Here is a 13,149-nt window from a genome sequence, read left to right on the forward strand (position 1 = left end):
CTCATGTTCAATAATAGGACCAACAATTCGTTAAACTCTGACTGTACATATGAAGGTAATGAGAAGCGTCCATGTGCATTTGCAGTGAAATGATAACTAATAATAGGGCTGCGTGTTATAACAATAACAATGATATTAATAATAACAATAACCTTGTCCAGCGCACGGGACGTTGCCTGAGATTTGAACAAAATACAAATCCAGACACTCGAAAATCATCCGCTCGGCCGCTTTGCTAATTCAAAGCGTTCACTCGTCCAACTCGTGCAATGTCCAAATATTGTCATCGAGAAAAATGTATTTGTCTGCGAGGGACGCGACGACGAGTGGGCCACGCATCTCCTGCATGTGCGTACGTGCGCGCGCGCGCCCGCGCGCGTGTCTCCCCCCCCCCCCCCACACACACACACCTTTTGGCACCATCCCAAGCGTGACAAGTTGCGCGCGTGCGGCCTTCAGTGAGAGGCGGACATGGACCAGGCGCCCTCCATCCTCCACACCGAGAAGGCGTAGCTGAGTCTCTCGTGGGCCACGTAGCTGCAGCTGGACATCTTGTTGTCCTGCATCTCGTCGCTCTGCAGCACCTGACACAAGAAGTCGATGTAGCGCGACGCCAGCTTGAGCGTCTGGATCTTGCTCAGCTTGTCCGAGGGCAGCGTGGGGATGATTTTGCGCAAGGACGCGAAGGCCTCGTTGAGCGACTGCGTCCGTTGGCGCTCGCGCACGTTGGCGAGCACCCGCTGGTTCTGCAGCTCCTCGTAGGACTGGGCCCCGGCGCTGGCCGGTCCGCTCGGGCTGGGCTTCTTGGTCCGCTTCAGGGGCGCCGGGCTGCCTCCTCCCCCGCCGCCGCTGCCGCTGCTGCTGTCGTCGCCGGCGGACTTCTTGCTGGGTCTCCGCTTGCGGGCGCAGCGCTTGCCGCCGGGCCGGCGCTGGTCCGGTTCCTCCTCGCTCACGGTGCCCAGGCTGTCCACGGGGGACACCGGGGAGCCGGAGCCCTCTTCCATTTCTCTCTTGAAGAAATGTAAGGGCAGCGAGGGGAACACGGCGTCCACCTTCGAAGCCGTGATGATGACCCTTAAAAAAAAAAAAAAAAAAAAAAAAAAAGTATCCGACAAGAGGGGAGGACGAAACCGAAGACCTCCGCGCGTCCCGCAGGCTTAAGAGGAGACTGCTGGCGTCCGAGTGGAGCTTGGCATGTCTTCTCCTCGCACAGGAAGTTTTTCCCAATTTTTTTTCAAGGAAACCTCATCCCCGTTTGGGATGCTAAATACTTTGGAGGCTGGAAGGGGAGGGCTTTTTGCAGCTGGAGGGGGAGCCTGGGATGCGTGCACGCGCCCTCCTCGCGGCTCCTGCACCCGGTCACTCACTGACAGTCTCCTACAAAGACACTACCATCTGGCCATTCGGCTCAAATATACACTGTACGGGATATGCATTTGGGGGAAACGATTGATTATCTATCCATCTATCTATCTATCTATCTATCTATCTATCTATCTATCTATCTATCTATCTATCTATCTATCTATCTATCTATCTATCTATCTATCTAATCTATCTATCTATCTATCTATCTATCTATCTATCTATCTATCTCTATCTATCTATCTATCTATCTATCTATCTATCTATCTATCTATCTATCTATCTATCTATCTATCTAATCTATCTATCTATCTATCTATCTATCTATCTATCTATCCATTGTTATCATCATTAACCTTATAATGAACGTGATACACAGAAAAAGGGTGGATGTGTTTTCTTATCACAGGCCTGGCTTAGAATAAATGGGTTTTTCTCAGTGGCATTCACAACATAAACAAACAAACAATATATAAATAGATGGGTAGATAAATAAATAAAATGAATAGCTGGGTAGATAGATAAAAAATAAGTAAATAAATAAGTAGATAGATAGATAGATAGATAGATAGATAGATAGATAGATAGATAGATAGATAGATAGATAGATAGATAGATAGATAGATAGATAGATAGATAGATAGATAGATAGATAGATAGATAGATAGATAGATAGATAGATAGATAGATAGATAGATAGATAGATAGATAGATAGATAGATAGATAGATAGACGGAACAATGACTGCATGATTGATGGGTGAAGGATCGATCAATGAAACTGTGGATGGATCGATGGATGGATGGCTGGATGGATGGATGGAATGATAAGTAGAATAATACTTACCAGATATGCTCACTACCTTGCTCAGCAGTGTCCAGGGCTTCTCTTATTTGAGTGCAAAAATTGTCAAAACGTTTTGTGTGCCCCATAAACAGCAACACAAATTTCGTCCTCCATGGTTTTGTTCAACCACTCCAGCACGTTGTGAGCAACGCAAATAACTTGTTGAAGTTGGAAATTTTCAATCCAAGGTAGTCAGCGGAGAATTTTTCGCATGTTCACCCAGGTTGGCAAGCGTCATGAATTTGCACCTATTCGCGCATCTGCGTCGACTTTAGACGGAATCACGTCGTGTGAATAGTTCAATTTGCATCCAGCGTGAACGCACCATATCAGACGGACATATGAATTTCCTTACATGGGTTTCTGGGATGCACCTGAAACAAAGCGAAGAGCTCAAAAACATCCTGACCCCCACCATTGGATGGTGTCCATGCATCCAAGTTGTTTGTCAGAGGTTCACCTCCTCATCTGACATCTCATGCTTGTTCTGCACACATGGATCACATTATCGAGTCCACTTCATTCCCTGCCAGAATGCAGTTTCTCCAAATCAGCTGACTGGACTCCAATACCGTTCATGTCATGCTGAGACAAAACGTGTGTGTGGGGGGTACGGGGGGGTGGGGGGAGAAGAGTATATATTGTCTTTGTTTGGTTTGTTGCAATGAAAAGGTTTAGTTTTACCTCTAGAACAAAATTCAAACAGTCCACTTGACACAATCTAAATAAGAGTTTCCTTATTGCGTGTTGGTGCTACTCATTAGGTCCATAATTCAATCCATCGAGCTGCGTCAGTTAGGAAGCAATTGAGCTCATTTACACGCTCTCTTTCACAGTCGTTCAACAAGAATGTCTCAAGTGTCCTGGGTGGGCTTTTGGGTTATACATGTCCAAGGAAACGGGTGGCTGGAAATGAAGCGGAACACAGCACTTTGTTGAAAAACATCACTTTTGACTTGAAAATCTCCAATTGGGGTGCGCAGGCTTGGGGGGAATTTGGTCGGCGTCGTGTTTTTCCGAACCTCTTATTCGTCTGAGCCAGAAGTTTAAAGTGGACCCGGAATACATCAACATGTTAGATGGTCTTCACGCAGGTAATGTTTCACACATGTAAGCGTGAAAGTAAAGATCAAACGTCTTGCTCGTCCATTCCGCGATCCTCGCTTTCCCTGATTATGCTCCCAGGCCTTGAATGTGAACAGCTCCAGGAGGGCCTCCTTCCCCAGGTCCCAGGGGAGCGACATTCTGCACAGTGTCAATGAGCTACAGAGCTTCACCTATCACAAAATACGTCCTGCCTTCGCTTTTTCACTCTACGGTGCTGCAGGCGAGGACGATAAGAAGTCTTTTCCCCAAGAGGCGGGCTGTCAGTAATGAGCACGGCGGCGTGACTCGTCTTTCTCACACATTGAAACTGCAGCCCTGCAAAACGTACCTAGTGTGTAAAACAGTTTGAATTGGCCGAGTCCAATTTCACTGAAGATTGTACAATTTGGAACGGGGCCATGTTAGATGGATGGAACAAAGGATGTATGGATGGATAGATAGTTGATAGATGGAACAATGACTGGATGATTGATGGGTCAAGGATAGATCAATGAAACTGGATGGATAGATGGAACAATGACTGGATGATTGATGGGTCAAGGATCAATAAATTAAACTGTGGACTGATGGATGAATGGATGGATGGATGGATTGATAGTTGATAGATGGAACAATGACTGGATGATTGATGGGTAAAGGATAGATCAATGAAACTAGATGATGGATGGATGGATGATTGGATGGATGAATGGATGATAGATGGATGGATGGAACAATGATTGGATGATTGATGGTTAAAGGACCGATCAATGAAAGTGTGGATGGATGGATGGATGGATGGATGGATGGATGATGGATGGATGAATGGATAGATAGTTGATAGATGGAACTATGACTGTATGATTGATGGATGAAGGATCAATCAATGAAGATGGATGGATGGATTCATAGTTGATAGATGGAACAATGACTGGATGATTGATGGGTCAAGGATCAATAAATTAAACTGTGGACTGATGGATGAATGGATGGATGGATGAATTGATAGTTGATAGATGGAACAATGACTGGATGATTGATGGGTAAAGGAGAGATCAATGAAACTGGATGGATGGATGGATGATTGGATGGATGAATGGATGACAGATGGATGGATGGAACAATGATGGATGATTGATGGTTAAAGGACCAATCAATGAAAGTGTGGATGGATGGATGGATGGATGGATGGATGGATGGATGGATAGATAGTTGATAGATGGAACAATGACTGGATGATTGATGGATGAAGGATCAATCAATGAAGATGGATGGATGGATTCATAGTTGATAGATGGAACAATGACTGGATGATTAATGGGTGAAGGATAGATCAATGAAACTGGATGGATGGATGGGTAGTTGATGGATGGAATAATGACTGGATGATTGATGGGTCAAGGATCAATAAATTAAACTGTGGACTGATGGATGAATGGATGGATGGATGAATTGATAGTTGATAGATGGAACAATGACTGGATGATTGATGGGTAAAGGAGAGATCAATGAAACTGGATGGATGGATGGATGGATGGATGATTGGATGGATGAATGGATGACAGATGGATAGATGGAACAATGACTGGATGATTGATGGATGAAGGATCAATCAATGAAGATGGATGGATGGATTCATAGTTGATAGATGGAACAATGACTGGATGATTGATGGGTGAAGGATCGATCAATGAAACTGTGGATGGATGGACGGATGGATGGAGCCATTCTTAAATGATTACCTCCTTCATGACAAGTGTCAATGGAAATGCTTTAATAACTTTAAAAGTCCATTGAAAAAACAATTTCTCAGATGACTGTGCTACTGTATGAAATGTGGCATGTCTTGTAAAGCTGGTATTGAAAAAGAAAATTGTATTTAAGTGACACTAAAATATGGAAAAACATTGAAACTGGAGATCCAGGCAGACGAAGCAGAGAAATGATTTGTCAGCTGAGAGATAAATTTAGGCGAGAGCTATCAGAGCATGACGCTGCACGGCAACTTCATCTCAACCTTGAAGCCGAGTCCCGCATCGCGAGTCTTCCCTTGTCGGTTCCTTCCTTGAAGCAGAAATGACTCACGCGAGAGGCCAAACGATGACAAAACGAAGAGGGGAGCAAGAAAAGGAAGCCGAAAAAAGTACACCCCAAAGATGTGGACACGGGGCAAAGGGACGATTCTGGAAAACGCTTTGAACTTGACAGAGAAGCTCCCCGCATATGTGAGTGACGTTATGGAAGAGATGATTTGTTAGCGGCCGCCACGAGTGGAATTTTATTGTCCGAAAGCCTCGCCAGAATCGGGCGTCTCTGATTCAACTTGGACGTCGACCCCCGTCGACGCCTGCGACGCTCACCCCGAATGATCTTGGCCTCGGCATCTGAAGGCGAACGCCTTTGCTTTGTATACATTATCACCTGATTATCTACACCTGTCTCTTCATGCATGCCCTCTGCTATGCGTGTGTTTAAGTGTTTCAAGATGCACCCGAGATGTTTTGCACAGGAAGCCTCCAGCTGCTTCTCATTGTTCACAATACACACTGGCTATTACCAGCGGTGCGATCACTTTTTAAGCTACTTGTGGGCCCGCAGATGCTATTAGAGGGACTGTTTTTTGTCCATATCACGACCAAAAGCTGTAAATAAACATTCTTTCACTTTATAATACAGTCAAGATACTGAGACAGTGATCCAGCCATCCATTTTCTGTCCTGCATCTCCTGCGCAGGTTGGGAGTAAGCTAGAGTCATAAGGTTCGATTCTTAACTGCAAAATTTCAAGCTAGTCCAAAGTTACAGTGGCAAAAATCAAGCAAGTTGGTTTCAAACCATTCTCCGTATTGTCTATTACTTTGTCCTCTCAATTGAAAGCATTTGACCTGAATCAGATTTCTAGATTTGAATCCCGTCATTGGCCCAATTTGCTATGGCTGCCAAAGTCGTTTTTTTTGTCTGGAATAACAAAAATTGTAATGTGACATAATCTACGATCAACAATTTGATGTTGGAAAAAACAAATGATGCCAAACTGAAGTATCAAGCATTTTAGATTTTTTGGGGGATATTTGTCATGTAAGTGTGGGATATAAACTTGACATCGGCCAATAGTATTGCTTCATCATCTAGAGCACAGGGGTCCAACTCAAGGCCCGGGGGCCAGATCCAGCCCGCCGCATGATTTTATGTAGCCCGCGGAGGCAAATCATGTGTATCAACTTCCATGATTTTTTGGGTTCAAATATGTACCAAAATTTAAAATTGTCCTACCATAAATGATAACGTTGAGATATTATTAGAATTTTTGTGTGACCAAACAACAATAGTTGGAAAACCCTACTACCGTTGATTTCTGATTCCAAAACTAGTTCATAAATTTCATGTGTAAATTTGATGAGGCGGTTAAAGATTTTCATCATTTCACAGCCTTAACGGCCCTTTGAGGGAAACTGCGAGTACAATGTGGCCCATGACGAAAATGAATTTGACACCCCTCATCGAGAGTTATTATAAGTATGAGAACATTACCTCAATCTCTCCAAGAAAAATTGACAGCCCAAACCGTGCCGCTGTGGAGCACCCAGGGACAACACAAGCAAAATAATTTCATTGTAAAAACACATTATGCAATTCTGAGGTCAACTTTGGGACATGCGTATTATATTTGGGTGCGCATAATACATGAGAATTTACGATATTTGCTCAAGCAGTCATAAAGTGGTGATCCTCCCCCATCCTTGCTTGTGAACAACGGTGCCTATCGGGGATGCTCATCAGTTTATCCCCAATCACGACACTGACCTGTTTTCAATTAACCTAGTCACCCATGAAATATTCCCAACAGGTGTATTTTAAGCATTCTTCAAAAAAACATGCCCATCTATCACTGTAATGCAATCAATAAAAAATAAGCAAAAGGAATTGGTGAATAGTTGCATTCTGTTTTTTATTGACATTTTAAAACAACGTCATAGCTTCATTACGAGTTCTATGTTCTGCGTCACTAAGGGTGTGAAGGTGTCGGAGTGTGATTTAAGACCGAGCGAGGGTGGGGAGACTGGAAGGAGAATGAAGAGTGTTACGTGAGAGTCCAGAATGGAGTGGCTTGATCGAAACACTAGTTGGATTCTTTTTTTGGGGGGGTTGGTTATGGTCCACATTAGCTGTTTATTTACACAGTAAAGAGCATGTTTGTAGACCACCAGTCGTGGACTCACAACCTGTTGCTTTCAGTGAGGTGTCTTTTTCGTTATTGCCAAAACGTGATTGGGGATTAGTCAACTTGAAGCAATTGTCATTGCCGAGAGGTGAAGTTGACCTAACGATTAGCCGACGAATCGGGTGAACCGCAAGTGTGTACAAAGCTTTAACGCGCTTTTTTCCCGCGTGATTACCGTTGGTAACCAGGCAGTGTATTTTGATTAAGATTTCGAATCTCAACATCCTCCACTGCGATCAAAACGAACTCCTAAAACTCAGTCACAAACTGTCCTCTCTCTTTCTTGTTTTTTTTTTTATTTTAAGTATTTATTAGTATTTGGTTTGCGGTGTTCTTTGTTGTCTGCAAAGGCATTTCGGTGTCCGAATTTGTGAGGCAAAAAAAAACAAACAGACGGTCAGTCTTTTTTACTGCGCGTTGCTTTTCCAGTAAAGCGTGACTCACCCGCGTCATTCCGGAATAACAACTCGCACGTCAGCCTTGATTGCGAAGCTAATTTCGAGATCAGTTGTCGCGAGAGGATTACCTCACATCCAAGGAATAACGCCGTGATTCAAAAAAATAAATCATTTTCCCTCTTTAATTGCTCTCATAAACAACACAATCCTTTGATATCGCGTTGCGAAACCGCCAGTTAACATCGTCGGCTGGGACGTGAGAGGAAAACAGTCTGCAGTGAGGCGAGCCCTCAGTCGTGAATGAAACAACAGACAGGTACATATTGGCCAATAAAACCATGGGCGACTCCACTCCTGCAGCCTCCCTACAGTAAGTGAGATCGCATTCATTCAAATCCACACTCCGCTCAGGGCGGATGACAAGGTGTTTCTCAAATCGCATTAGGGGCCCTTTCATAAAGCTTTAATTGGCAGTGTGTAGCAGCTTGAAGCATTTAGGTTTTGTTTAATGCCATGCAGGCTCACTGCTTTTGTCTCCTGGGTGGAAGGGGGCCCGGGATACCAGGGACCCCCGCTGTTAGCGTTTGCTTTGATATGTGAAGGTGTGGCGGAGTGCGAGGGGGGGCGGACAGGGCAGAAAAGCCCCGCACCCCTCGCCACCCTTCTCATAAACACATATAAACATGCACCCGCATCCCCAAATTCTGTCCTTTCCTTCAGCTTTGCTGTCCTATGTGTTTGACTAAGACTGGGAACTATGTAGCAATCAGTTGTGGAGCCATAACGCTGGACTGTTTTCAACATTTCAGTTTTCCTAAATTTTTGGGTGTTGCCCAGAGACCCACTTGGGCTTCAGGCATGAATCCGCTTCCCCTACTAAACTTGAGTGCCTTTGTTGGCATCAGTGGCTAGCGAGTGGAATTGCGAGTTATTACCGCCTGGCTGGTGGATAGCGCCTCTTATCGAGACATCAATTCCACCACTGGAGAGATTTCACTCACTGAGGCTCTCGTGTTTGCACGGCTCAAGCATGAAAGAAGCTGGATGAAGTGGCCACCATTTTCTTTTGAAGGTCATAGCGGTGGTATCTGATCGAGAGTTGAGCTACCTGGGTGTGGTTTCTACATATTCAGTTAGGCTACTGTGTTGAAAGTGGTGACAACTGCCTGTTTTTTTCTCACAGTTTTGAACCCTTATTTTAGATACCATGATATTTTAACCTTTCACATTTGGCAGGGTTGTTAACAACACTCTTCTCTGTTTTGTTTAAAATTTACAAGACATTTAGTTCTATGGTGGAACGGTGGGTCAGCTAGTAAAGCGTTGGCCTCACAGTTCTGAGGTCCCCGGTTCCATCCCGGACCCGCCTGTGTAGAGTTTGCATGTTCTCCCCGTGCCTGCTTGGGTTTCCTCCGGGCACTCCGGTTTCCTCCCACATTCCAAAAACATGCAACATTAATTGGACACTCTAAATTGCCCCTAAGTGTGATTATGAGTGTGACTGTTGTCTGTCTCCATGTGCCCTGTGATTGGTTGGCAACAAGTTTAGGGTGTACCCCGCCTCCTGCCCGTTGACAGCTGGGATAGGTTGCTGCGACCCTCGTGAGGATAAGCGGTGAAGAAAAAGTATGGATTTAGTCCTATTTTACTGGGACTTTAACAGTTTAAACTGCACATATACCACAAACTATGACCCCCAAATATGTCATTTCAAACTCACTTTGCCTTATTATTCAAAAAAATTGCTCCCATATGATTCGATTTAGCCTTTTAATACACACTCACCAGAACAAAAACATACACATGCACCAAAGACTCTCCACTGACAACCCAGGTTTAACCCTCATGAACAAAGATGGTACTCTCTCAGTCACGATTACTTCTTCCTTGACCAATTACTACTTTCTTATGAGCCAGGGAACAAAACATCGGAATACATCCCCCATATGTACCCCAAAACTTCCCCAGCAAGCCTGTAGAAAGTTTCACAAGATGTCAGGTGGACATGTTTGTGTTAAAAGTGTACATGAAAAATTCTCAAGGCCCAATATCTCAAGTCACCCATTTTGGTTTGAAGCAGCTACAGTATTTCTGGCTAATTCCAAGACATGTACCTCGGTGAACTCATATTTGGAAAGCCCCAACTGGAAGCAGGTATCCTAGACAGTCGGGCGACACTAAATTGCAAAACTTTCTCGTGTGCGTCATCTAATGTGGGCAACCGGGGAGTCAACATTTTTCAAAGATACGCCACGAAAAATGGGGTCATCACAGCGCCCAGCTTGAATTTATTCTCGCTTTTGGTCCAAAAAAAGGGAGCAGCAATGTAACCCCAGTCAACTCGAATTCACTTCATTGCCTTGACAGTTACAAAAAACAGGGTCTCTGGAGCAATTATGCTGCTTAAAATGTAATTATATCCATTATGATGTACTACTTCCAGGATCTGAACTTTAACCAGGCGTGAGGAATGAGGGTGGGGTGGGGGTGAGGTGGGTGGGGGGGGAGCACTTGTTGATAGGGTCAGAGTGAATTTGTTGAACAAATGACAGAGGGACTGTGCACTTTGGTGCTGTTGGTGCAACCTCCTGCACAAATACGGTCAGGTAATTAGTGCCGCACTTGTGACCTGGGTGCCAAGGTTAGCATTGCGGTCAGGCCCGCTTTCACACCGTGATGAGGGCCATGGCCAGGTGCACCCCCGCCATCCATGAGTGGAAAGGGAGCCCTGCAAGGCTGAGTTCAGGCTCTTCGGAGGCAGGGTGGAAGCAAAAGCATGGGCAAACAGCGGCGGTGTTGATTCTGCTGATTGAGCTGGGGACACGCGGGGTGAAGATCGATGGATGTCAACAAAGGGGAGGCCTTTGCAGTCCACTGTCACTGACTCAATGTCACCTGTGTCACCAAAAAAAAAAAAAAAAAATCCTCAACTTCTGAAGCCTGCTGTGTTTATTTCAAACAGTATGTCTTGGAGAACCTTAGGAGTCCTGTTTTTCTACAATCACAGTAAGTAGTGGGACTGATACAGTTCGCAAGCTTTATACACAACTTAAAGGGGTGCCACAGGGACCAATGATAAAAACCATTACATTTACAAATGTTTGTTTGTCGTACAGAAATTTTTCACTCTTTTCCGTCACTGTGACATCAATAGAACTGTACCATCGCTCAGAATCGAAATACCATCATCAAACATTGACACCATTTGTCTAGGATACTTGTTTCTCTGTAAACAATAGTATCTATGTTGCAGGGTTAGGTCCTTTTAGCAATGGATATTTGAACACAAATGGTGTTTAGAAACATGTAGATCGACAATATAATAACATTTATTGGCATCTATCGCTGGTGTCAGGCAGAATCTTCGCATCTACAAAGTCATCACTTTTCTTTGTCAAGCCATTAACATTGTATCATCAAAGAGAGCAATTAATTTTCAACACTTTATGTCAGTAAATAATAATAAAAGTGACATACTCAAGTGGGCACTGATCGATGGTATAGATCTGTGAGAAAATGTGAACTTGACCAAATTTAGACAGATAAAGTTTTGGGCTGACACCAGCAATATGCTTTATCATCCTCAAAAAATGAATAATACAAGTGTAACTTACTGCGGATTGAGGAATCTCTGTGCCTATCTGCGTGTCTGTATCATTCTCCCCTCAGGTGGCCATGGAGCAGACGCTAAAAGGAGGAGCACAATGTTCATTGAATTGAAGCAAAAAGTGTGATTAAAAAAATTGTACATTCTATTTAATTAGTGCGTGTTTTATCAATCTATACATCCATCCATTACTTATCATTTTTAGGGTCACAAGTGAGCTGAAGCCTATCTCTTCAGACTTCAGGCAGGGGGCAGGGTCCACCCCTGGACTGGTTGCCAGCTAAACGCAAGAGGGCACATAAAAACAAACAAACGGACAACAAAACCATTCACAATCACATTTACACTTGAGGACAGTTTAGAACCTTCACTTAACCGCCTGTGCATACTTTTGGGATGTAAGAGGAAACCAGAGTACTTGGAGAAAACCCACACAGGCATGGGGAGAACATGAAAACTACATACAGGAAGGCCAGAGCCTGCATAGGAAGCCACAAAGTCTGGGCTCTGAGGCAGACTTGCCAACCAATCAATCAATCACCAAGCTGTCCTTAATTTTTGATTAACTACATTATCTGGTCATTAAAAAACAACAAAAAAAGGATTATGGAGGTGGGCTGCATTGGATCCATGGCATTTCCTTCGCTTTCAATGAGGTAAGGTGACTTGAGAATGCCAATTATGTGTGCATGAGGTAACCTGATGCAAAATTAAAAATAGAACAACAAAAAAAATAAGCATCTTTTCTTGCCAGGCTGTTTAAGACTCCGACTGATGTTCCCTCTGAGCTCACATTTCTAACACCTCATAGAAGCTGAGACGCGGCTGGTGTTTACTTCTCTCCATGAAGTGTGTTTGCCCTGACCACCGGGACGCCCGTGTTTCCAGATCACCCAGGGAATGTTTCAACGTTCCAGGGCTCATCCGAGAAGGCTTCAAATGCGCGGCCTCCCGCCGCTCGGGGTCCTTGAATGCGGGCCCCCGGGGGACGCATTTTAAAGACGACACCGCATTTTTCCTTCACGCGCTCGCCGGGGCTCAATGCGTGCTCTTGTGAAAAGTCATAATGAGAAAAGCAGGTGAGCTATTTAACGAGGGTTTCACAGCTCTTAAAGTACCAACACACTGGGTCACCATGGCGATGAGAGCCGGGCGCTTCTGGCAAGTCAGCATTTTTCTTCTTTCTGAGGGACAGACGTGTTTTCGTAACATAGATTTTTGTACTTCGTGTGGACTCATCATTTATTATATAATAACAGTTCCAAGCTCGCACGAGTCATTTCGTGAGTGCTTTTATGGAGTACTGGAACAATGGACCTCGGACTTTTAACTGTTGCTGTAAGTATGTGGAAGGCTAGATGGCACATAACCCGAACAGTCTGTTGTAAACTAGCGTTAAAATGCCAATAACAGGAACCAAAATAATGAATACGCGGATATGGTTAAAATAGATTCAAAAAAGCTATCTGCTATCTAGCTAGAGCAACAGGTAGCTGGCTAGCGATAGTGTTCCAATCATCACTGGTTCAGCGAGACAACACAAATAACAGTTTGTTCTCAGCCAGCTGCTAGGAAACGACCTCATCAGAATCAGAAAAGTGGCCAAAATTAGTCTTGACCGACTTT

The 13,149-nt window shown here is 44.2% G+C and overlaps 1 protein-coding gene across 1 annotated transcript; it reads right to left on the reverse strand.

The window, feature by feature from the left end:
• Positions 1-455: 455 nt before the first annotated feature.
• On the reverse strand, positions 456-1,060 carry twist2. Its single transcript, XM_061841659.1, has one exon. The coding sequence runs from the start codon at positions 1,002-1,004 to the stop codon at positions 456-458; it is 549 nt and encodes a 182-aa protein (XP_061697643.1). The 5' UTR covers positions 1,005-1,060.
• Positions 1,061-13,149: the final 12,089 nt, after the last annotated feature.

This window comes from Syngnathoides biaculeatus, chromosome 14 (assembly GCF_019802595.1).
Source record: "Syngnathoides biaculeatus isolate LvHL_M chromosome 14, ASM1980259v1, whole genome shotgun sequence".
NCBI classification, from domain to species: domain Eukaryota; kingdom Metazoa; phylum Chordata; class Actinopteri; order Syngnathiformes; family Syngnathidae; genus Syngnathoides; species Syngnathoides biaculeatus.